Below are 24,792 nucleotides of genomic sequence, written 5' to 3'. Positions count from 1 at the left end.
ACCGAGGTGGCAGAGACAGAAGTCACTGCAGCTGCAAGCCCGAATTGCACCCCACCAGCAGGTAGGAAGGGGTGGGGCAGGTTTCAGAGAGAATATGGCCCTGTTGACACCTTGCATTCAGACGTCTAGCCCTGAGAACTGAGATGGTTTTATTGTTGGTCAGTTGTGGTCAGTTATGGCAGCCCTGAGAGACTGATAGTGGCTAAAGGGAAGTGAAAGTGAAGGTCATGGAAACCAAGGTGGTATGAGATATGGTTGCAGTGCTCAAGAGTTGGAGAATAGTGGAGAGAGATGGAAAGAAGAAAACAGTGTTGAGCACTAAAAGCCTCTAGATAAGGGGTGTTCTATAGCCTCCACAGGTAATTGGCCACATCACCATGAGCTCTCCATATCTCAGCTTCTTTTAAAGCAAAGCAAGGGACTTTCACTATCATGAAGCACCGTCTACATTCCAGGTTTTATTCATCTCAGTCTAGGTCTGTTAGTTCTTGGCGGTTTGGATTTAGGCTGCACTTGGTACAGACATTCAGTTTCTTTTGCAGGTAGTATAAGAGGGGCTCTGTGCATCTAAATAGGACTGTGGTCTTCAGGTTGAATGGGTTCAATGTGTCAACCACTCCTTGCCTAAATTCTCATTGCAGAGATGCAATCAAGCATCAAGAAATATGCCCTAGTACATATTTCTAAAAAGAGGGAAACAGTTGGTATTGAAGTAACTGATTCCTTTTGCAAAGGTGTCCATGAAAACTGGGAATTCTAGACTGCTTTCCGGAGGAAGGAGTCTTTAAAGATTGGGAAATTAGGGAAAAATTTAAAAAGAAAGAAAAAGCTGTGCCCAACTTAACCAATATTGAGGGCAGAGGGGTGGTAGAAGGCCCTGCAGTGTTCAGTTGCCTTTGTCCTAAGACTCCAGACAGTTTGGGTGCAGGGAAAATGAGTGTCTTTAATCTGTTACCCTAGAGCTCCTGCATCAGAAATGAATTTGGGATTAGTGCTAATGTTTTAGAAGACTGGTTTTCCATACTGGAGGCAGAATGAAATATTTATGTGCCCCGTAGTGTTTACCTTGGTATTTCCACACTCAATTTTTGCAGAGATTGACAGGTACATAATTTTGGGTAGTGGCATGACCTGTGTGTATTCCTCTGGTCCTGACTGCTGTGGGGGTTCCGGGCAGTGGTTGCTGTCGCTCAGCCCATTGCCAGGGAAGGAAACCTGCAGGGAGCCCTCTGTGCTGTTTCCAGTGTTGTTATTAGGAATGGCAGTTGGCTCCTAGAGGAAAAGAGAAATAGGGCCAATGTGAACTTGTGGACAGGTTTGTTTCCTCCTTCTCCTTAAATACAAGTATTGTAGTCTTTTGCTTTTTACCTCCCTCCTACCCCTTATCTAAACAAAGCAAACAAGTCTTTGAGAACACCTCAAAATGATTTATTTGTTGAAGATGTGTGAAAATAGTGATCTAAGAGGTTGGAAAAAGGAAATCTCAGTGCTTTCATTCTTGTGTACCTTTTAAAATAGATGAGAATGGAGGAAAACTTTGGGCTGACAGCTTGGGATGTGATCTGGTTCACCTTCTGATAGAAGAATGAGTCTTTACCAAGTGACTGTGTTTGGATATAATCCAGACCCAAAAGAACACTCTGGTCTTTGGCTAGCCTGTAGAAGAAAAACATCAAAATGAAGCAAAATTACCACATATCAGTTTCCATGTGAAGCTATGTGTGTGTAACTATAGCTGAAGGAAAGTGAAATTTGAAAAAAAAAAAAAAATATATATATATATTGCCTCTCCTTGTAACTGAGACTCTATTAGTAAGAAGTGCCGCGGAGCTTTAGTGAAGATGCTAGAAGATTTAGTGAATTATTGGTATCAGCCACACTCCATTTCCAAAGTCTGTTTCTTCTCAGCCATCCTGTGGGCTCCTGTTGTCAGTTGGATCCTTCTTCCCTAGTCTTCTCCAGACACCTTATGATTTCGAGAGGTGGTAATCAGGAACAAAATCCTTTCCCATAGTCTGGGACCCTCATCACCTTCCAGACCAAGTGACTGGAGCCTGACACACCGGCCAGCAGTTGTTTTTCTTAGTTGTATTGCTGCTTTAATTGGCCACAGTTCTCTTCATCTGTCATGCAAACTCTTAAAACTCATACGAGAGTAATTTTCCCCACCTTCTTTATTGCGGGTTATTTTCTCTCCGTGGGGCACACTGCGGGTGATTAGGCCCGCGCCCTCTGGTCTGCTCCTCTGCTTGCTTGCTTCAGCACGCCGTCCTTTGGTGAGTTTGTGCAGGCTGACCGATTGAGTTACACCCTAAGGAATGTGGAACCTGGTTCTCAGCTGCAGGATGTCTTTCCCGAAAGTTCTTGTACTGTGAGGCCTGCTTTGAGGATTCACATGTGTATATTGGCTTACAGCAACATTAAAGCTTTCTCCCCCCAGTAGATGGGTAAGTTACTAGGAATATGAGGTAGTGCTCTCACGGGGCTGGGAGCTCAGGGCTGGCTGGTGGTATTGCTGGGTCCTTTCTGGCTGGCTTCATGTGCATTTATGACTTTCTTTTAAACCCAATAGTCTTTCCTTGGACTTAAAGGGGAAGTTCTTAATGCAATGAGAGAGATTCTGTGGTTATTTGCTGTAAAAGGTTGGAAGCTCTAATACTGTAAACCATAAAACAAGCAAGAAGAGGAAACATTAAACTGATCTCCAAATATTCCATTTGATGGGACATAAATTGAGAGCAAAAGACCACAAACAGAAAAATGATGTGCTAATAGTGCAATTTGAGGTTGTTTTAGTAATGTGCGTAGGGTGAAGTAGACAAAAAGACTAGGAGGGAGGCTCTGTGTGAACACATTGCCCTTGGGCATGAAGCTTGTGGGTACTTTGGTGCCCAGTGTGAGGCTCTGGTTGAGAGTGTAGGTGAGCAATTTCTACTCCGTCTCAACATCAGGTCTGGGTGTATGGGCCACAGCTGGTCCTTGTGCTGGTTAAGTCTTTTCTACACAGAGGATTCTCAAAAGGCTTGATTTGGTAGGAGAATAATATACTTCTGCTGGATTCAGTGTGTACGTGTATGTGTGTGTGTGAGAGAGAGAGAGAGAGAGAGAGAGTTTACTCCTTGTTTCAGTCTATAGATTTGTATTTGATTCTTGTCATTAGAGCTCTGAAATGACTGTATGTATGAGTCCTCATCTCAACTGAATTGCCCGGAAAGTATTCCTTTCATATAATCCGTAAGAGGGTCATGTGCAATTACAAGTGGCAGCATCTGGGAAAGCATGTTGTGATGTTCCTTGTGCAGAAAAAACAATTACATTTACCATGATGAGCCCTGAGTAATGTGTAGCATTGTTGAATCACTATACTGTACACCTAAAACTGATAGAGTTCTGTGTTAACATTACTAGAATTAAAATTTAAAACTTGATTAAAAAATAGTAAGACACACTAGCTTGTATAGGAAAAAAAAAAAAAAAGAAATGGTCACCATTTGGGAAAATGGTATATTGAATCATCATTTCCTTTTTCAATTGTGAGTCTCTGATCATGCTTGATTTTTGTGTCCAATTGCTAGGCCGTAGGCCAAACACAGCCTACAGTAGTGTTGTGTTGGGATAGCCCTGTAAATATGGATAGGTGGGACAGACATTTCTCATTTGGCTACAGACCCCACCACTCCTTAATGTTGCCACTGTACCTTCATTATCTGTCTGGTGCTCTGAGGTCATTTATCTACCTGGTACCCAAAGCCCATTTTCAAATTCTTCCTCAAGCAGAAGCAAATAGATAGTAAAGCATACCTCTGTTCAATGTAGGTTGTGTTTTGTCTCTCTGGCTGTCTTCTGACAATGGTTTAAAATGAGCAGGGAAATACTCAAAATTGCTAACAAATAGATTAAGAAGGTTTAGGGCCAGGATTGCATATTAACTGCCTAATTAGCCCATAAGTCTGTAGCATTGATCTTGATGACTGAGTTGAGCAGAGTGGGAAAGCTTGTATATTTCCCGTTTCCTGAGGGAACAGTCCTGGTATTGAATGATTCTGGTTTAACCTTTTTCATTCTCACTGGAAACATTGTTGCTTCTAGGTTTCCCTTACTCCTCAAACTATTGCTAAATTAACGTGGGCTTTAGAAACCCCTGAAAAGTCATCTCCATTTCACATACTTCTCCTATTTGTTCTCTTGAAAGTGTTGATCACAAGACAAGCTGAAGTTTGAGCCGGGATGGCATTGATCTGATTGATTCCTCTGTGTGCTCTCTCTGTGGCCATGGGCCTTCTTCTGTAAAGACCATATCAAGTTCGTCCACTGTTGTGAATGAAAATAATCAGCTGGCGAAAGCATAGAATTAGAAACCTCTTGGTATATTTATTTCTGTGTCTCAAGAATTCTGATTTAAAGCAGACTTTATTTCAAGTAATGTGAACAGTAGGTTGTTCAGGAGTCTCGGATGAATCAATGTTTTCTTCCCTCCTCTCCAAGAAAATCTATTTAAAGCAAAGGTCAAATCTGTGCTGGATTTAGAACTGATTAAATGTAAGTCTGGAGAACAGAGCCTCTTCTTTTTTATTCTCTACATAGTTTCAAGCACTAGGGACACTCTGGTCTTCTGCAGATCATCATTTCGCACATTTTTCTGGTGTCTGTAATTTTTTTGTTGTTGTTCCAGGAGATGGAGTATTACCTGTAGCCTTTATACCTAGTGAATTTGAGCCCTTCTGAGCCTTTAGGTTTAGGAAATTTAGAAGTAACTTAGACCTTAGCAGTTGTCTTGGGGAAGTGTATTAGGCTTTAAGTTGTCTCTGAGAAGGTTGTATTAATGCTTATGTTAATGTGCCTTATTTAATTAACATGCTCAGAAATTGAACTACTGTGTCTATCCTTCCTCTCTGTCCCCTTCTCTCATCCCTCTGGCCTTGTCTATCTCCATGAAGATTGTCAAGCTTTGCCCATATTACCAGCCCCCACCCACGGCCCTCACATTGTTACCAGACCCTGTACACTCTACCCCTGAAAAGTCTTCAGTCCTCTCGACTTCTTCAGTGTAGGCCTTGTGACAGGTGTGGGTGTTGGTATGGGGTCTGAACTTGTCCCCAGCTTCCCATGGCCTTTTACTCAAGAAATATTTGGACAAATAAGTGCCCTGAGGGAAATAAGGCAGGAGAGGAAAAAGCATGTGCCCAGGGGAGTATAATTTTAAGCAGGGTTGCTGAGAAGGATCTTGTTGGGAAGGGGGGAGGAGCCACTGGAAATCTCTTGCCTCTGCTGAGCATTCCAGTTTTAAGGGCTGGAAGACAGCAGGAGGGTGTGTTTGAGTTACACCAAGATTCCAGGGATGATGTGTTTGCAGCGCCTTACAAGACAACCAGTTGGAGATACCAAGTTAGATGGTGGATATTAGGGTCTGGAATCTGGGGAAGAGGTTCTACCTGGAGATACACATTTGTGAGTCTAATATATTTAAGGACATAAGACCAGCTGAGCTCCTCAAAGATACAGATAGGAAAGGGCATTGGACTGAGCACTGAATTGTTTTTCTAATAGGATTCAGAAATTCAGCTTTCTTTTTTTTTTTTTCTAAAGATTTTATTTATTTATTTGACAGACAGAGATCACAAGTAGGCAGAGAGACAGACAGTGAGAGAGGGGGAAGCAGGCTCCCTGCTGAGCAGAGAGCCCGATGCAGGACTCAATCCCAGGACCCTGGTGTCATGACCCGAGCCAAAGGCAGAGGCTTGAACCCACTGAGCCACCCAGGTGCCCCGAATTTCAGCTTTCTTAATGCAGGATTTCCCCCATGGCCCCAGCCCAGCTGTCCTGAATGTCTCTAGGTGTTCCTCTCATAAACACCAACAGGTAAGGACAGTTGTCAAGCTGCTGTTTGGTCCATTCCTAGCCTCTGCTAAACATTCCAGTATTAAATTTTCCTTTTGGTAGTTTTCCCTGCTCTCCATCTTGTACATTATTATTCTTCTCTTACAGTCCTCCATAATAGTACTTATGGTTTTTCATTCATGTGCTCCTGGGGTGGAAGGCAGGGGATTCTCCATCTTTCTGTCCCCAGTACTTTGATTATCACCTGCATGGAAGAGCATAGCATTTGTAGGATTGAGTTTAATTTCTTAAGGTTCACAAAAGTGGTTTCTGTTTTATGTTATACACATACATGCATATGTATGTATAATATGTATATATTGGTATATACATATGTATACATATTTGGTGTAGTATATAGTATATATTTTGTAAAAAATATTTTATATTTTTATGCCTGTTCTCTACTATATCAAATATATAGTGTGTGTATGTGTATGTTTATATATATGTGCATGTGTGTATATATGTATTTTTTCCCCAGTAACTTTTCATCTCTTCTCTCAAGCATTTGGCACTAAGGCTTAGGAGCCCCAAAATGTGTATATGAAGAAAGAGATCTCATAGGCACATTCCAAGTTATTAACTCTATCCAATATGCCATCTTACTCAATGTTTTCAATACCTAAGCTGACACTTTATTTTTCCCTATAGAAATGCTAGCCATCTGGAAAAGTGTGTGTGTGTGTGTGTGTGTGTGTGAAAGGTGAAATCTGGAGGTGGAATCTGGAGGATTCCTCATTCCTCTGGATAGCTTTCAGGTTTTAAATCTGGGAATTTGTATGTCTTCTCAGTATTACTAGTTTAATTTTAGGGACCGAACCTTCATCGACTGGCGCAATGCCTGTGATAGCAACAATCTATGACAACCCTAATGAGAATCTGGGCAGAGCCTGGTAGGTCCCTGAGTTGTGTCCCATTAGAAATTAAGAAACACGGGGTGCCTGGGTGGCTCAATGGTTTGGGCTGCTGCCTTCGGCTCGGGTCATGATCTCAGGGTCCTGGGATCGAGCCCCGCATCGGGCTCTCTGCTCCGCAGGAAGCCTGCTTCCCTCTCTCTCTCTCTCTCTCTGCCTGCCTCTCTGCCTACTTGTGATCTCTGTCTGTCAAATAAATAAATAAAATCTTTAAAAAAAAAAAAAAAGAAATTAAGAAACGCTGTGCTCACCGAGCTGGGAAGCTATGACATAGACCCACAGAGCCCGGGACATGGTGGGAATGCTAACAGAGTTGTGTCCCCATCACCACAAAGCTCTGGCTTGCCCTAGTAATTTTTATTCCCACTTTTAATGGAGGGGTGGTTCAGAGCAACAGAGCAGCGTGCACCTGGTGGCCAGTGATGCCGGGCATTCCGATACTGGTGAGGGGATAGGGACTGGGAGGCGTCATGGCCAGCATGTATTCATTAGGTAGAGCTGGGTGTTGCCTTTCAGGAACATGGGTCTAAGGTTCCCAGGTACCGCAATTTTTCAAGAGAAGCTGGGTATCAAAATTTTCATGTGAAATCACCTGGCTTTTAAATTTTGGCTGCAGAAATGGTTTTGTTTTTTGGTTTTTGTTTTTTTAATATGGGATTAATTACCTAAACTCAACCTGTTGATTTTATTTCCTGGCTGTTGGGACTTCTTGTCCACTTAAGCATAAACTGTTATGCTTCTGCCCATAAAGACAGCCTTAGTCTTCCTGAGACCCATCCTGTCCAGTTCCTGATGGACTCCTCCTTCCGAAACCCTACCTGCCTGTCTTCCACGGCACATACTACACGGCGTGTGGCAGGGGTCTTCTTGGCTCCATCCCTGTCGCCTCACTAACATGGAAGCTGCTTGAGACAGGCCTTGGCCGCTCCGCACTGGCTGCGTCCTCGTCGCTGGCATCCCACGGCTGCTTCCTGTGTGAGTGGTCCTCCAGGCTGAGGTCTCACATGCTTTAAAAACCATGAATAGAAGGCCGCTGTCCCAGGGCGAGTGCAGTGATGTGCAGAAGGGACCAACAGAAGCAGAGAAGAGATGATTCACCGCAGACAGTGAGCGATTGTTCTGGCCAGGGTCAGGAGTTCAGGAAGCAGCAAATAGTCCCCAAACAAGGGGTGGCAAGCATTTTCTCAGCACCTGCTGTATGCTGAGTGAGTTGTTTGTTTGCTTTTTTCACCCAGAGGGAGTGGTAAGGAAACTACCCAAATGGTTTCTTTTTCCATTCTTCAACCAGCATTGATTGAGAGGTTATATGATCCACAAAGGACAAGGGATGGCTGCCGGATGTTCTCTCAGCGCTCTGCAGATGCTGACGGGGGCGCAGGAGGCGGAGGGACTTCTGAGGAGCGGTGTCCCTGGAGAGCAGTGCCGGGTGGTCTGGGGTCCCGGGGGTTCCCTAATCCCCCACGGCCCCTTGAGGCTTCCTCACCCGTCTCACAGGGAATGGAAGGTTGCTCTTGAACCAAAGAGTCAACTCTCTGTACACAAAGTCAAAATAAAACATCTTCTGACCCCTCCCCAAACACAGGCTCCTTCCCCTCCCCCAGTCCTTCTCTGTCCCTTTCCCAGCAATGTGCCTCCTTCGCCTACCAGGCCAGATATCCCCGTATCCTTTCTCACCCTCTGACCATTCACCAGGCACTGTGTCTCCCTTCTTCTGAAATGCATTTCTTGGTTCTGTCTCTGTCATCCCAGTCAAAGGTTAGACTGTCATCGTTTGAAGGCTTCTTGCTGGTCTGTTTCACAGTCCAGTCCATCATCTCAACTGCTGGTGGCCCAGCTTCCACCTGTGAACATTTGAGTGTGGTATCTGTATACATAGAAGCCTCTGCTGGTTCTCTGTGAGCTCGCGCAGGATGTGCAAATGCTTCCTGTCCTGTCTGCTGTCTGCCCAGCTCCCCCACCCCCAGCACCTTCCGAGCTGTGCCTGGGTTTCCTCATGCTTTCCGGGCCGGCATCAGCAGCTTCTAAAGTATCACTCTACATGCCAGATGTGCAGTGGTCCCAGGCTATGGTGTGCCCTCCTCCCTGTGGCTCTTTGCTTCCCTGGAGGCCTCTCCATGTCTAGAAACCTGGGCACAAAATAGGCTCTTAATGGCTAAGGGTTAGTTGAAGGATTTTTTTCTTTGCTCTGTATTTCTGTGTAAACATTTATCTTGGCAACCTTTAATCTTTGCTAGCCCGATTAGAGATGAGAATGGCGAAGTATATTCTAGCCTGACCCCAAGCCCACCCTCCCCTCCCCTAGTTGGTTATGGATTCTGCACAATTTGGGGGAGCCTTCTGGCCCGTTGTATGTGCTGAGGGCTCCTCCTTGCTCATCCTTCAGTGTGGTCTCCTGCAAAAATGGAACTTTTTCTACACCTTTTGCTTATTTATTTAGTGTTATTTTAAAAATCTGTATCTATATAATAAAGTATGCCACTGGCTTTACTGACTGGAGACTGTCATTTAGTAAATATTCCCAGTTTTAAATGTGCTAACAGTGTTGCACATAAGCATGAAATTTCTCCCTAAATAGCAGAGGATTTGTATACAGCTGCTCTTTACACTCACATAGCTCTCTCTGTATTCCCAACTCCTACTGATTCAAGCAAAATTGAGGAGGTCCCATTGACAGGTGCTTTCCAGAACCTGCCTGTGGTGGCTCAGCAGCAGCCTGGGGACTGTGGGTGGCAGCCAGTCTTAGTGCTTCATGTATAGTCTTTTTACTTCAGTAGGTACTAGTGGGTAGCCCAAGATCGCATTTTCTTTATGTGGCTACAACCTTCCAAGTGCCGTGTTACTCCCTCACACAGCCTACGGCTGCCATACATGGATTTGGAATTTTTTTTTTTTTTTTTTTTTTTTTTTTTTTTTTTTTTTTTTTTTACTGTTTCATTTGTTGTTTGCAGAAGTTAAACACAGTCTGGGCACATTTTCATTCCTCTAAGAGTCAAGAACATTTCAGGAGTAAGTGCAGTGGCTGTATTATTGAAATATTATAGGCAAATCTTTAAGTCCCAGCAGGAAATTAACTAGGATTAGTATGTTCATTTTTTATTTTAACCTGGCATCTATAAGGGGTTCTTCAAAAAGGAAACATATGTTTTGTAAGAAACTGGTTTTATCCTTCAGCAAATAAATTGTTCAGGAATGGAAAAGACTTTACATTACTTCTGCTATGCTTTCTGTGATGACGTAACAGACACCAGCAGTTGTCACTGTGAGCCAAATGTAGATCTTGGGTTTGCAGCTGGTAGTTTATCTTTCTGTGTGAGATCAATAGCACTCTATTTTTGTTTGCTAAAATTTATCTGATATCCCTAACCACGTAGTTCATTAAAAACTCTGCAAATTTTAATTGTCTCGAGATTATCTTCTGCAGTAGTTTCTTTTTAAATTTATAAACTTGGCCATCATTGTGTTTGGTCTGGGTACTTTATTATAACTCCAGGAACCAAGATTTAGAAAATAGTGCAGTGGCTATATCATTGATACAATGAAAGTTAAAAATTTAAATCCCAAAAGGTCAGACAATTAATTAAGCTGAAGTGGTTGTGTTCATAGTAAAATTATTTCTAGTTATTGTGATACCAGCCGTGGCAGTGATTCACTGTGTCTCCAAAGTACACAGTGACTCCCAGAGATCTAGTCTGGACAAATGTGTGACAAGCAACTGTTCCATGGAATTACGGAGGGTCATTTTATACAGCAGCTGACTGATCACTTACAAATGCTGATTTTGCTTTCTTCTTGCAAGAGGGTCACACTGAGAAATTGTTTTCTTATAGAAAAAGGGTTATCTACTTTAAAATTCCACTTTTTGAAAAATTATATTTTATTTATTTATTTGACAGAACGAGCGAGAGAGAGACAGCGAGAAAGGGAATACAAGCGGGGGGAGTGAGAGAGGGAGAAGCAGACTTCCTGCTGAGCAAAAAGCCCAAAGCAGGGCTCTATCACAGGACCCTGGGACCATGACTCAAGCCGAAGGCAGATGCCTAACAAATGAACCACCCAGGAGCCCCAGAATTCCACATTTTTTAAAAAATTGCAAAAAAAAAAATTAAGATTCATAGTCAAGATTGGAATAGCAGTGCTTCCTAAACATACACATTATTTTTGAGATCTTGTATACAGCTATTCAGGAATATATGTATTTAGCATGTAAAAGGATTCCTAGTGCTGAAATCAAAATACTAGTTTTTTGAAAGAAAATTAAGTAAGCCTAGTAGCTTTGCTATGTAATATCCTTCATGAAAAGGAGAGTACATATTTTCAGGGAATTTTTTGACCTCAGTGACTTGAGCTTACTCACAACTGTTAGTCAACTCATCTTGTGATAAATGGCAGTGAGGCTATGTGAATAAAGAGTCGCACTCTCTTTTTTCCAATAAATGACACTTGCTCATGAATAGCTGCTGCCAGTTTTTTTCCCTATTCCCCACCTCCTAATCGCTCTTCTCACACTGCCTAGGATGCCTTTTCAGGAAAATGTACATCTTTTAGAGATGTGAGATGTACAAATCAGAAGTTGAAAAATAGGATATCGCAGCTCTCCTGTAGAGAGGGTCTTGGGGCTCTTTTGTGTACACAGTGTTTTCAGGTTATCAGCCTACACAGGGATGGCCCCCATGTACTACTTGCATTATTCCACCTCGCTTACTCGTATGTCTTAAAATCCCAGCAGACAAATTCATTTAATTTGTAAGCATTGGAAAACACTCAACACCATTAGCCATCTGGGAAATGCAAATGCAGACTACCAGATCCAACAGGGCACACCCATGGGAGTGGCTAGAATCACACAGACTGATGGTGCTGGTGTTGACAAGGATGAGGACCAACCAGGACCGGTAAGAAACCAAAATGCCACAGCTACATCCCTTTGTTAGAAACAGCCTCGCTGTCTCTGTGAAGTTAGACTTCCACTTGCTCTGCGTGTCTGGGGGCGGGGCATGACAAAGTAATTCCAATCTTAGGTATCTCCCCAGGAAAGGATAGGAGCATATGTCCGTGGAAAGACCAGTATACAAATATTTATAGAATTATTCATAATATCCTAAAACCAGAAATAACCAGATGTGCAATAATGGGTGAATGAATTAAACAGATTGTGGTATATTCATACAGTGAATTATCACTCAGGAACAAAAAGGAATTGATAAGCACAGAAATACCAAGCCTTAGGCTAAGTGAATAGGCCAGACACAAAAGACTGTAAAGTCTGATTCTATTTATATGGCATTCTAGAAAAGGCAGAACTACAGTGACCCGAGTGAACCGATGATTGCCAGGGACTGGGTGAGGGGGATGGGGTTGCATGCAGGATGGCAGGAGGGAGTGTTTTGTGGTGATGGAAATGTTCTGTGTCTTGGTTACACAGGAGGTTACAGGACTGCACACCTTTGCCTAAACTCATTGAACTGTGTATTGAAAATGACTCAGCTTTATTGTGTGTTAATTTTAACTCAATGAAGATGATTAACCAAAGCATAACTTCTGTAGAGTTTATATGTTACTGAGAGAATTCAGTAAATTGGGAAATCTGCAAAGATAAATAATTTTTTAAATCAGAAATAGAAACATTCTGTGGGAGGTGGAATGGCTAGTGTAGAGAATGCCTGATAGGGTGACAGTGGAAGGTGACCTGAGAGTACAAGACAGGTGTTTGGTGGCACCAGTTTATCTCTTAAAAAGGTTTGCTCGATGGCTGTGAGATAGCATCCCATCTTCCTTGAAATTATTAAGTATCATAGGAAATCCTTGAAGCATTACACATTTAACAGAGATTCCTCTTACTTTTTAATGAACTTTAGAGATATTCATAGATTAGAACAAAGCAAAATCTAGAGCAAAAGGATACCAGCTCCACTGGCACCAGCAGCTGTCAGTAGGGGCCATGAAGAATTCTCTTGTTTTCAGCCTCCACCTCCTTTATTTGCCTCTTATAGGTTTGGTGGATTTTTGCTCTGTCTTTAGCTTTACAAATGTTTGAGTCCACTAGTATTTATAAATACAAAAGTATTGAGAGTGTTAATGCTGTCAGGAAAGAGGTGTGATTGTACTGGAAAGGAAAATGATACTGCAAAAATGAAAGTGGCCTGAATAAGGAGAATGGCGCTGTGGCTAGTCTGGGAGCCTGGACGCTGGGGATGATGGGAGGAATGGTAGAACGTAGTGGTCAGAGAAGGCACATCTGGCAGTTGGCAAGGGACAAGAAAAAGAGAGGCTGGAACGGAAGAACAACAAAACCATTTTGAACCCATGGATGAGCATGATGGTTAGATACTCATTAGCCCGAGGTTAATTCAGGAGAAGGGACTTTGCTCGTGAAGGCCAAGTAAGATTTGGCTGAATTGCCGCTCATGAAACTTGAACTGTCCGGCTTTCAGCATCATCAGCTCTGAACCTGTTGGAATTTGCAGAACATCAAAGTGGGGTCGGAGGCAGCTGCTGCTAGCTCAGCGTCTAAGAAATTCCTTTTGACACTGCCAAGCTCGTAGAGGGAGAGGATCACCTGCCTGACAGATCTCAGTGTTGCTGGAGTGGTTTCATTTTGAGGAGAGATTCCTGCTACCTACCGATTGGTAAACAGGCATCCAGATTCTAGAAATCTTCATCTTTCCCAGTTATTAAATCTGGAGTAACTCACTGTAGAACCATCTTGAGGATCCCATCTGTGCGAAAGTTGAGCAGGTTGAACTTTACTTCTCGTGAACCTCTAGTCTGTGAGCAGATGAACAACCATTTCCCAAGCTCAAGGGTGGCACTGTCTATGGTGTTTACATGATTTTGTTTAAAAAGCTGGGAATGCCGAGGCAGTTGCTGAGCTTGCTGGTAAAAGATGCAGGGTTCCCGTACAGCACAAGCAAGGGAGAGGTGGCTGTGGAACAGTCTAGAGTTGCACCTTGCTCACTTTGGCTGTAAATCGTGTTTTTAATTGTGAAGGAAAATAAAATTGTAGGACACATATGAATACCTGGAAAAACATTTTTTTTTTATTAACACCTAATAGGGAAATTCTAATGAAGGATTTTGGAATGTTCTGTATCTTTCTGGGAATGAAACCCCTGGTCCCAACTCCCTATGCCCCTCATAACAGCTAAGTCCATTGTAACTTGCAGTAATTGGTTTTTTATTAAAATAAGAGACTGCAGTATAAATTTTAGCGATGAGGCTAAATAGGCATTAACAGGCCCTGGGATCCAACCACAATTTGTAACATCGTTCCTTTGGGAAAATAGATTCTAAGAGCCCAATAACTAACTTACAAATAGACTTTTGAATCATAGTCCATTGGAGAATAAGGAACTGTTTGTGATAGTAATACCTTCGATTGGCTTGCTTGAGAACTACACAGAAGGGACCTATATTCTGCCACACATGTGTAGTGAACCCAGCTAGTCTGGGTTGGATCAAAGATTATTGCTGAGTGGGCACTGGAAGCCCAGGAATTAAAACTGAAGTAGAGGCTGGAGACAAGTCAGGGGTGCAGTTAAGAGGATGGATCTGCAGAGGTTTTAATGGTGAGGGAGGTGTTCAGTCTTACAGGCAAAGGTGTGATTCTGTGCAGATGATGCGAGAGGAGAACAGGACAATCCAGGTAGGAACGGAGGGGAGGAGTAGAGAGCATTGCAAGCAAAAGGAATAGGATATGAGGAAGAAGAAGGATCAACCACAAAACAGACTCTTAACTATAGAGAACAAACTGAGGGTTGCTGGATGGGGGGTGGGGGGTGGGGGATAGGTGATGGGGTCAAGGAGGGCACTCGTGATGAGCACTGGCTGTTGTATGGAAGTGATGAATCGTTGGCTTCTACACCTGAAATTAATATTACACTGTATGTTAACTAACTGGAATTTAAATTAAAAAATTGGGGGAAAAAAAAGAAGGAAAGGAAAATGTAATGCAAAATGTACCAGGAAGTGGGATGGCCCACGTAGCAACTTAGTAATGTTTCATGTTCTCTGTGCAACCGGATAGCATGACTGTGTTTCTAACAGCTGACGGGTCAGCACAGCTTCGGGACATCATTTCATTCCATGGGTATCTCGCGCTCTAAGATGCCTTGTGCTGTCCACCCCCCTCCCCACATGCTAGCAACCTTCTCTTCCATGTTTAGTACTACACATGTAACTGTCTGCAGTTACTACATTTTATTAGACAGTAAACTTGAGCGCGGTTGTTGCATGCTCTGTGTGCTCTCACGTTGTTGTGGTCACGTGGTCTCAAGCCTCATGTTTTAATCTCCATATCCACTATGCCAAGAGTAGTCATGCCGTATGACAAGTGGGCTCGAGGAGTTGTCTTTTGTCTTTGCTCAGTCCGCTCTACCAAAAACACCATAGACCAGGTGGCTTCCAGAAATTGATTCCTTGTGGTTCTGATAGCTGGGAAGTCTGAGATCAAGGTGCCATCAGGTCCACTGTCTGACAAGGGCTCTCTCTTCCTGGTTTATGGACTGGCTGTGTTTCTGCTGAATCCTTCTGTGGCTGGGGGGGGGGTGCAGAGCAGAGTGAGGCGGCGAGAGAGAAAGGGAAGAGAGAAACTCTCTTGTAGCTTCTTATTAAGGGCACTAGAGATATCATATTGTGAGTACTTCCTTGCTGTGATCTAATGACCTCCCAAAAGCCCTGCCTCCAAATACCATCGCACTAGGGATTAGGGTTTCAGTGTCTGAATTTTGGGGGGATATAAAGATTTCATCCATAACACTTTGCGGGTTCAACCTGAAAGTGATTCAACTTAATATCCTCCGTGTTCCCCAGGCCGCTGTGGGCTGTGGCAGCGGAGGCTGTCAGGAAGAGGGGGCCATGTGGGTGACTGTGTCCCTGCCTGCCCATGTTGAAATCCCAGCTCCCTTTCAGGTCCTTCCCTACACAACTGGTGGAATGACTGACTGGGTGGGAAGGGGAAGATTGTGTATGTCTCAGGAACCACGTTTCTGTCGTTCACAATCTCAGTGCTGGGCACCCTCCCTGCTCGTGCCCCAGAGCCTCACACACCTGACAGATGGGCGGCTGCCAACACTTGGGCTGAGGAAGAAGGGTCCAGTCCGTCTTCCTGAGAGGGCCAGAAATACCCCCAAGTGGAGAAAGTACCCTTCATAATATCACTACTGCTGCATATCTTCATTTGTACTGTGCCCCCTTACAAAAACGCCACAGGTGGGGGGGTTCCGTATCTCAGGGATCTGTATTCTTCAACCTTCCCTCCTTAATTCCACAGCCAGGGGGTGGTAATGGGAGTAAAGGACACTGGGCTAGACTGTGCCTCCATGACTGGCATGTTGGTCACAGACCAGATTGGCCGAGCTTGCCTCATCCTTTTGCGGAAAATATTTCCCAGGAGGTTTTTCTGTCCACCACGCATTGACCCCTGGCAAGCACACACCTCAGAATTGCCCAGACTTGTCTGGGCTCCCCGGTGAGCACACCCAGGAGGCCACACCGGGATTTCCCTGAGTAGGTGGGATTTTTTTTTTTTCTACCCAGGTTCTAAAGGGCAGGCTGTTTGCACAGATAAGGTAAACATAGATGTTTTGTTTGAGATTCAGAATTATGCAACTAATTAAGAGTGAAAAAGTATAAAGTTTCCTTTATTTTTACTAGAAGTCAGTTTTTCTTTTTAGGACACTCTTCTATCAATTATGCTTCTGTTATTACATTGACAAAGAAGGCATTGTCTGTGATGACATTTATCCACCGCCTGAAGTAGCACCACTGTGTATTTTCCTAGATGTAGGGAATTCTTCATGCATAAATAGTAACCAGAGGAATAATGGGCTTCATTGAGCGCTTATTATGTGCCCAGCCCAGTGTTAAGCAGGTGGCACCGATTAGCTCATTTGTTCATAACAAAAAGTTCAATGAGGTACCTATTCTTAGCTCTGTTTTACACTTAAGACTTGCTGTTTAAAGAGGCTGAGTAATTTGCCCAAGGTCCTAGAGGTAATAAGTAGAGAGTTGGGACCAGACTCTGGGCCATCTGAGTATAGAACAGGGCTCTAGACCATAGTTATGCCTCAAATACGTCTTTCTCTTAAGTGTTGTCTCAAGTCTCTTGTTGAGAATGAAAACTGAGCATTAAGGCAATAGAACTTATGCCTCCCTTTGTGATAGTAGCAGGTCCTCAGTTTAACTAGAGGTAGAAAGATTCCTGTCCATTTGACATATTTCTTTAAAACGGTAATTTATGTGATCAGGTGGATAAATTATATGTAAATTTTGTTTAATAGCCAAAGGACAGTTGTCCAGACAGAATAATTTCAGCAGACTTTTGTGCTCCCCTCATTAACTTAAACCATATTTTTTATTAAGAGCTAAAAATTTCACTCTTAAATTTGAACCAGATATACTAGTCATAATCATAAACCCACTTGGAAGTCAGACATACTTTTTTTTTTTTTAAATCCAAAGAATAATTCTGTGCTTTAATTGTGTCCGATTAAGACATCACACCGAGGTACTTGCTTTACTGGTAGTAATGTCTTAAAAGATACTGTTTTAAAATGTTTAATTTGAGTAGATATTTTCTGTAACATGAAAAAACTGATCAGTTTGTGTCTTCTTCTGATGACCCAAGGGGAGAAGTGGTTTAATCTGAAGATCAGCAGAGGATAGAAATTAATCTTTTGTGTATATCCCCTAATACTGTTTGGAGGCTTTAAAGATTATCTGTGCAAACTGAGAAATGTTTGCCATTTAAATTTTAGCAACTTTATCTTTTGAGAAAAAAAAACAACACCATCACACATCTGTGTATATGGAGTTTCCTGCTCAGGAAGCACCAAGAATAATATGTATGTAGTATAAAGGAGGAGGGAGAAAACGCCATAAGAACCTTAGTAATTAAATTTCCAATGGAGAAGAATTTGGATGTTCTAGTTCAGCCTAGACTGCAACCAGAGTAGGTTATTGTAAATATCAAATGTAAAAAACATTAATGGGGATGTTTTTACCCGTAACAGACCTGCCAGGCAGTTCGATGGAATGTTAATGTGCATTTATATATATTCACATGAAATTGAACTCTGTGTTTAACATTAGAATGGGCATGTTCTCACTTTAAGGAACTTTGGATTTTTTTCTTAAGTTCTGTTTTTTGATGTACTGAACACATAATAACATGACCCCTCCCCCACAACTCTTGTTTCAGGCAACAAGGGCAGCCATTACACAGCACTGCACTGACCTTGGCAATCTGTTGGGCAAGGAGAATGACGTGGCCCTCATCATCGATGGCCATACCCTGAAGTACGCGCTCTCCTTTGAAGTCAGAAGAAGCTTCCTGGACTTGGCGCTCTCCTGTAAAGCGGTCATATGCTGCAGGTAGGCATGTGCAGGCTGTAGGGGGGTTCACATTCCCACATGGCTGTCTCCTGTGTTTTTATTTAAAAAGACAATGCATGGAAGTTATAAGGGTAAAGTTTCATTTAAAAAACAAGCAAAATAAAAATAGTAGTTGAACTGTCCATTCACAGATTTGAGAGCAAGCAGTTAGTGGTTTTTACAGTTTCGTTTCTTACCTTTCAAGAAGATAAAAGAAGAGCCAGGACCTCTCTCCTGGAAGATTAACTGGAATAAAGCTGCCAGGAGCAAAGGGAAGAGCCCTTTGAACTTGGGTCCTTGGTTCTCCATATCTGAGCTCAACTTCCAAGACCTGTGGGATACACAGTGGATATTTCTAGTCATTCAGGAAGGAGCTTTGGCTGGATCTGTGCTATACCAATTTTGGGGTTAGGATCTGACCAGACAACTTTGTTGGGTTTTGTTTTTTAAGTTTTTATTTTAATTTCAGCTACTTAATATACAATGTTACATTAGTTTCAGGTGAAGAACATTTGTTGTTTTTTCATGAAATCTGGGAAGGTTTTTGAGGGTGGGCATTGCTACATTCCATTGACCCACTGGCTGTGTGAGTTCCGGTTCTAATAGAGATTTGAGAGTCAGAATCATAAAGAAAAAGAAAAAACGACTAGAAAGATGAGCAGCGCCACCAGAACTGCGCAGCAGACAACTTGAAAGGTGTGAGGAGAGCTGCCCATTTAGGAAAGCACTGTGGTTAGGCAGTAACTGGTACATGGTTAAAGGCACAATCCATACCATTGGGTTCATAATCTCATTTGTGCTTGCTCTTATATTTTATGGTTACACAGTTTTTGGACATTGTTTTCTTGGGTATTTTGTCAGAAGTCAGTTATCAGGATGCTTTTAAATTCCTCACTGCATTAATACTTTAGGAAGTCCTGTTGGGGATTCGATCATGGTCTGTTCAGAATAATGGCTGTCACATTGACAAGATGGTCTTGCTGTTTCTGCCTTACTAAAAGTCCCTAGTGACATCATCTGCTGTGCCTCTCTACCCAGGCCTCTCATGACACTGCCTGTTTGGGACGGCCAGTAAGTCTGGGGGAGGGCTGTTAGGGAAGTCTCTCCTTTGTCTCCCCAACCTTGCTCCCCACTCCCAGTGGTTCTTATTTGAGACCAAATGATTGTTGCCATTTCCCCATGAATACATCTCTGTATTCAGAACACTGAACGGTCTTCTCATGATAGTTCTCTCTCATTTTACCCTCCTCTCTTGATCCCTTTTTGGAATTTGGAACATGTCATCAAGGCCAAGGAGAGCTGCGGTGGCGGCTGGTGGAGGCTCCATGGTAGAAAGGAATGGAGCTGTTGTGCTGTGGTTGTAGGGTGTTCAAGGACCTTGGGGGGAAGGAACAAATTCACATGTGTCTGAAGCGGTGAATGAGAACCTGATGTTACCTCTAAGTCGGGAAACTTGGTGCAGCTGAAAGGGACCTGGGATAGTGAGGAATGACCAAAGTATCTGGAAATGAAAGGCTTCCTGGTTTTATGATGGTCTTGGTCTCTTCTTTTTTAACAACTTTATTGAGATATAATTCACATATCATACAATTCACCCAGTTAGAGTATATAGTTCTATGGCTTTCAGGATATTCAGAAAGTTTTGTAACTTACCACTGCAACCAATTTTAGAATATTTTAATCACCCCCAAAAGAATTATTAATCAATCCCCATCGTCCTTCACCCTCCCCAACCTCCCTCAGTACTAAACCACCACAAATCTGCTTGCTCGTCTGTACACATTTACCAATTGGGGACATTTCATATGAATGCAGCTATATAAGATGTGGTCTTTCTCTGATTTCTTTCACTTAGCATAATGTTTTCAAGGTTCAGCCATGTTGTAGAATATATCTGCATCATTCCTTACCAGCTGAATAATATTCCATTGTATGGCTTTACCACTGTTTGTCACCCATCTTGGATTGTTTATGCTTTTTGACCATTATGAATAATGCTGCTATGACAATTCACGTACAAGTTTTTGTATGGACATCTCTTTTCATTTCTCTTGGGTACATACTGAAGAGTAGAAATGCTGGGTCAGCTGCTAAGTCTATGTTTAATATCTTGAAGAACTGTCAGACGGGTTTCCAAAGTGGCTATACCCTTTTATATTCCCACCAGCAGTTTGTGAGTGTTCTAGTTTGTCTGCATCTATCCATTGGTTATTATCCGTCTCTTTCATTGTTTAGCCTAGTGGTTGTAAAGTGGTGTCCCATAGTTTTGATTGCATTTTCCTCATGGTTAATGATGTTGAGCATCTTTTCTTGTGCTTATTGGCCATTTGTATATATTCTTTTTTTTTTTTTTTTAAGATTTTATTTACTTGAGAAAGAGTGAGAGCTAGAATGAGAGAGAACGTGAGAGCGCACAGAGGGAGAGGGAGAAGCAGATTCCAAACTGAGCAAGGAGCCCTGCTTGGGGCTTGATCCTAGAACCCTTGGATCATGAGCTGAGCTGAAGGCCGATGCTTAACCAACTGAGCCACCCAGGCGCCCCCATTTGTATATATTCTTTGAAGCAATGTCTGTTCAAGTCCATTTTTAAATTGGATTGTTTGTCTTTTTATTATTGAGTTGTATGAGTTCTTTATGTATGCTGAATATATAAGTGTCTTATCAGAAGTACGGTTTACAAATATTTTCTCCCATTCTATTGGCTATCTTTTCATCTTCACGAAAGTACTGTTGACAGCACAAAAGATTTTAATTTTGGTGAAGTCCAATGTATCTGTTTATTCTTTCACTCTGTGCTTTGGTGTCCCGTCTAATGGCTCCCTTTTTTAAGTAGCTGATACTGTACTTTCTTTCCTGGGCCTCATTTGGGCAATTTAGCTCAGGGACATGCAAATGGCAAGAAGGAGAGGCGTTGTGGTGAAACACTCTTTTCTGGTAGTTTCCTGTGTCTGTCTTGTGAAGCTGCTGAGTTGGTCCCTGATTTCTGTGAGGTCCTCAGCCCTGGAGATTGTCACTGTCCCACCCAGAGCCAGAAGTCATGGTGAGGGAGTCCCTCTCCCTGCCAACTGTAAGTTGGTCAAGGGGCCATTACCCTGACTCGTCGGTGAGCAGAAACAAGCAACAAGAAACAACATGGAAAAGTCTGGTAAACTGTAAATCAAAGCAAACATGCTCTCACTTCATGGTTTTTCAAAGGGAAATCAAAACAAGTCCATTTGGATTCTCCAGGGAGAGCAGGAATGCCTTTAAGCCTTTACAGGAACACGTTCTTTGCTTGCCAGGTGCTTGATACTAAAGAAAAACATCTTTTCCCCCTTCTTTCTTTGGCTGGGCTTTGTATGTCACATAAAGCTGTACACTCAAAGACTTCCCAGGAAGGAGTTCAAACTGGAATTGGCACAGAAAGAGGAAATTTCAAATTAAATACTGTTACTGTCTAAAAAATAGAAGCGCTAATTGAAAAAAGGAATCTAGGATAGTGTACTACTTTACCGCTCCGGGAGACATTTCTTGGCTGGTCTCACACTCAAGAATTAAAAAAATAAAATAAAAAATCAACACATACTTTTTTTTTTAAATAAAAACACTCGTGTACTTCAGATGTTGTTTACTATTCACTGAGAATTTAAACCTAAGTTAAATTTAATGTGACTTCAAACATAAGGTTGACCTTAATTCTTACTTTTCATCTTTAAAATACAATCATTGTAAAGGTTACCCTTTTCTCTAATAATAGAAGAAAATAAGTTCTTTCAGAAAATAACTTCAGTGAAATCATGAAGTTCTGTCAGCCATCAATATTGATTCAGAGATTGGTGAATGTTTTATAAAAACTGATAAATACTTCTAAGCTGAAACTGTTTTAGGCAGAAAATGGGGGAAATAATGTAAGAATTTATTAAATAGTTTGCTGACATTAGACTCAAACAATTTAGCTAATTAAAAATTATTATACCCAAATATTTTCCATGTAGTTAAAATCCTAGAAAGGTCATAAAAAGGCCAACAAAACAGGTACAGGTCAGTACTCTCCTGTGGCTTACTGTTATAGCTGCCAGGCATATTGCCACATTATTTGTCGAGGTATAAACTGATTGGCCTAATGACATTTTTGTGGTAGGCTTGATATCTGTCCTGTATGTTCCTGGGGTTCATGGAATAATGAGTAAAGAGTTGGGGCGCCTGGGTGGCTCAGTGGATTAAGCCTCTGCCTTCAGCTCAGGTCATGATCCCAGGTCCTGGGATCGAGCCCCACATCAGGCTCTCTGCTCAGCAGGGAGCCTGCTTCCTCCTCTCTCTCTGCCTGCCTCTCTGCCTACTTGTGATCTCTCTCTCTCTCTCTCTCTCTGTCAAATAAATAAATAAAATCTTAAAAAAAAAAGAGTATATTGCAGTACTCACCTCTCTTCTACTTCAACGTTTCGTGTGGGCCTCAACTCTTTGAAAGCAGGACCTCAGTGAAGCTAACAGTCCCCAGACTCCATGACCTCCATCTTGCCATATGCAACAGAATCAATTTCTTTATTGATTCCTCCTCAGCAGCTGATGTCAATGGCTACCCCCACACAGGATTCTCTTCTATTTCTGTGGCACTTCTTTTTCCTCCTACGTATATATGATCCTTATGGGATCTTTTCAGCAATCTTTGAAATGTTTTATTTCCAAGGTTTTATCTTTGGCCTTATCACATTCCCACTCATATCTTCTTCTGGGTGCATTCCATTTATTTTCATGGTTTCATTCATCTTCTTTATTACGCGTTTACACTGAATCATCTAGAGAACTTACAATTTGTTTTCTTCAAAAATTTAAATAAGGGATTATACTATGACCCAGCAATCCCACTGCTAGGTGTGTAACCCACAGAATTAAAAATGAGTAATCAAAAAACTTGCATGTTCATGTTCATAGCAGCACTATTCACAATAGCCCAAAGACAGAAACAACCCAAGTGTCCATTAATGGATGAATGGATAAATATAGTGTGGTATATCCATACATTGGGATATTATTTGGATTGGACACAAAGAGGAAAAAGCACAGATACATATGCTACAATATGGATGAAGTTCAGATGTATACCTAGTGGAAGAAGCTGTCACAAAAGATCACATATTACATGATTCTGTTCATAAAATAATCTGAATGAGTAAATCCATACAGACAGAAGGCCGATTAGTGGTTTCCAGGGCCCAAGGGAGGAGGAATGGGAAGTTACTGTTTAATGGGTTCAGGGTTTCCTTCTGGGATGATGGAAATGTTTTGGAAGTAGATAAAGGCGGTGGTTGCACAACATTGTGAATAGACTAGATGCCACTGAGCTGATACAGTTTAAAATGGCCAGTTTTATGTGGTGTGAACTTTATCTTAAAGGAAAAAAAAAAAACCCAAAAACAAATGAAGGGTTCCATCCTGGGTTGGAGTCCCACACCAGACTCCTTGCTCAGCGGGAAGCTGCTTCTCCCTCTCCCTCTGCCCCTCCCCCTGCTTGTGCTCTCTCTTTCTCTCAGATAAATAAATGAAAAAAAATTAAGATTTTATTTATTTCTTTCTGTGTGAGAGAGATAGCAAGCATGAGTTAGGGGCAGAGGCAGAGGGAGAAGCAGGCTCCCTGCTGAGCAGAGAGCCCCAATGTGGAGCTTGATCCCAGGACCCTGAGATCATGACCTGAGCCAAAGGCAGACGCTTAACTGACTGCCCCATAAATAAAATCTTAAAACAAAACAAAACAACAACAACAAAACTCACAAAAAACAAATGAATAAAAAAGTTCATCCATGTAAATGAATTATTTGTTGAATGAACAAAGCAAGAGGTTGAATGAAAGTCTCATTCATTCAAATGAAATCTTTGTGGAAAGAAACAAAAAGACTCTGATTCCCAGGACAAGTACTTTTTCCCACTGATGTTCTTTTGACAATTTAAATGCGAGATGTATAAACAGAATTAGTAATAATGCCCTTATCTGTGCACTTCCTCTTCCCTTCTGGTTTCCTCCACTAGTTTTCTGAGTTCACTGTCTCAGATGATGATACCATGTACCTCTCAGCTGCCAGAGCCTTTTGGCATGATTTTGGCATGAGTTTGTATTTAAAGAGCCTGTAAGAGACTAAATCATATGAGTGAATTATTATATTGGGTCAGAAATTGCACTCTCTTAATTTGTTGATCCTTGGTAAATATTGTCTTTGTTTTTATAAATGAACAAATTAAGGCCTCAGTAAAATTACGTTGTTTCCCCTGGTAGTAATGGAGGTGATGCCAGTTTCTCCTGGATGTGAGCAGTGCCAGGCTGCGGCAGCTAAATCAGCATCACGGATTTATTACTCTTAGTCCTTCAGTTTCATATGAAGTTTTTGCTTTTAAGCTATTTTTCAAACTGTAGAATTTGGTTAAATCTGTTTAGCATGTAGGATCTTTCTCCAAGAAGTCATGTAGAAAATGTGTAAACCATTTTTTATACATTCAAGAAGGGGTTTTGTTCTCTCTTCGATGTGTCCTTGGAACCACCATCTTTCATGTTTTCACATTTTTCTTTTTTCTCTGAAGTTCTTTAGTTTTGTCAAAATGGAGATAAATTTTATAGGCACAGACTTGGGATGGCAGGGGTGTGGGGGCTGTTTTTGAC

The 24,792-nt window shown here is 42.0% G+C and overlaps 1 protein-coding gene across 3 annotated transcripts in view; it reads left to right on the top strand.

Moving 5' to 3' along the window:
- The window catches only part of ATP8A2 (ATPase phospholipid transporting 8A2), a 604,668-nt gene that overhangs the window by 279,094 nt on the left and 300,782 nt on the right, over window positions 1-24,792 (top strand). For all 3 annotated transcript variants that reach the window (XM_045069586.1, XM_013049724.2, XM_004780021.3), the window contains exon 25: window positions 17,992-18,164. In XM_045069586.1, coding sequence (XP_044925521.1) covers window positions 17,992-18,164 — 173 coding nt within the window. The remainder of the gene's footprint in view (window positions 1-17,991; window positions 18,165-24,792) is intronic.

The sequence above is a fragment of the Mustela putorius genome, unplaced genomic scaffold (genome assembly GCF_011764305.1).
Source record: "Mustela putorius furo isolate JIRA1106 unplaced genomic scaffold, ASM1176430v1.1 tig00003942_pilon_pilon_pilon, whole genome shotgun sequence".
NCBI classification, from domain to species: domain Eukaryota; kingdom Metazoa; phylum Chordata; class Mammalia; order Carnivora; family Mustelidae; genus Mustela; species Mustela putorius.
This window is presented reverse-complemented; position numbering and strand designations above follow the sequence as displayed.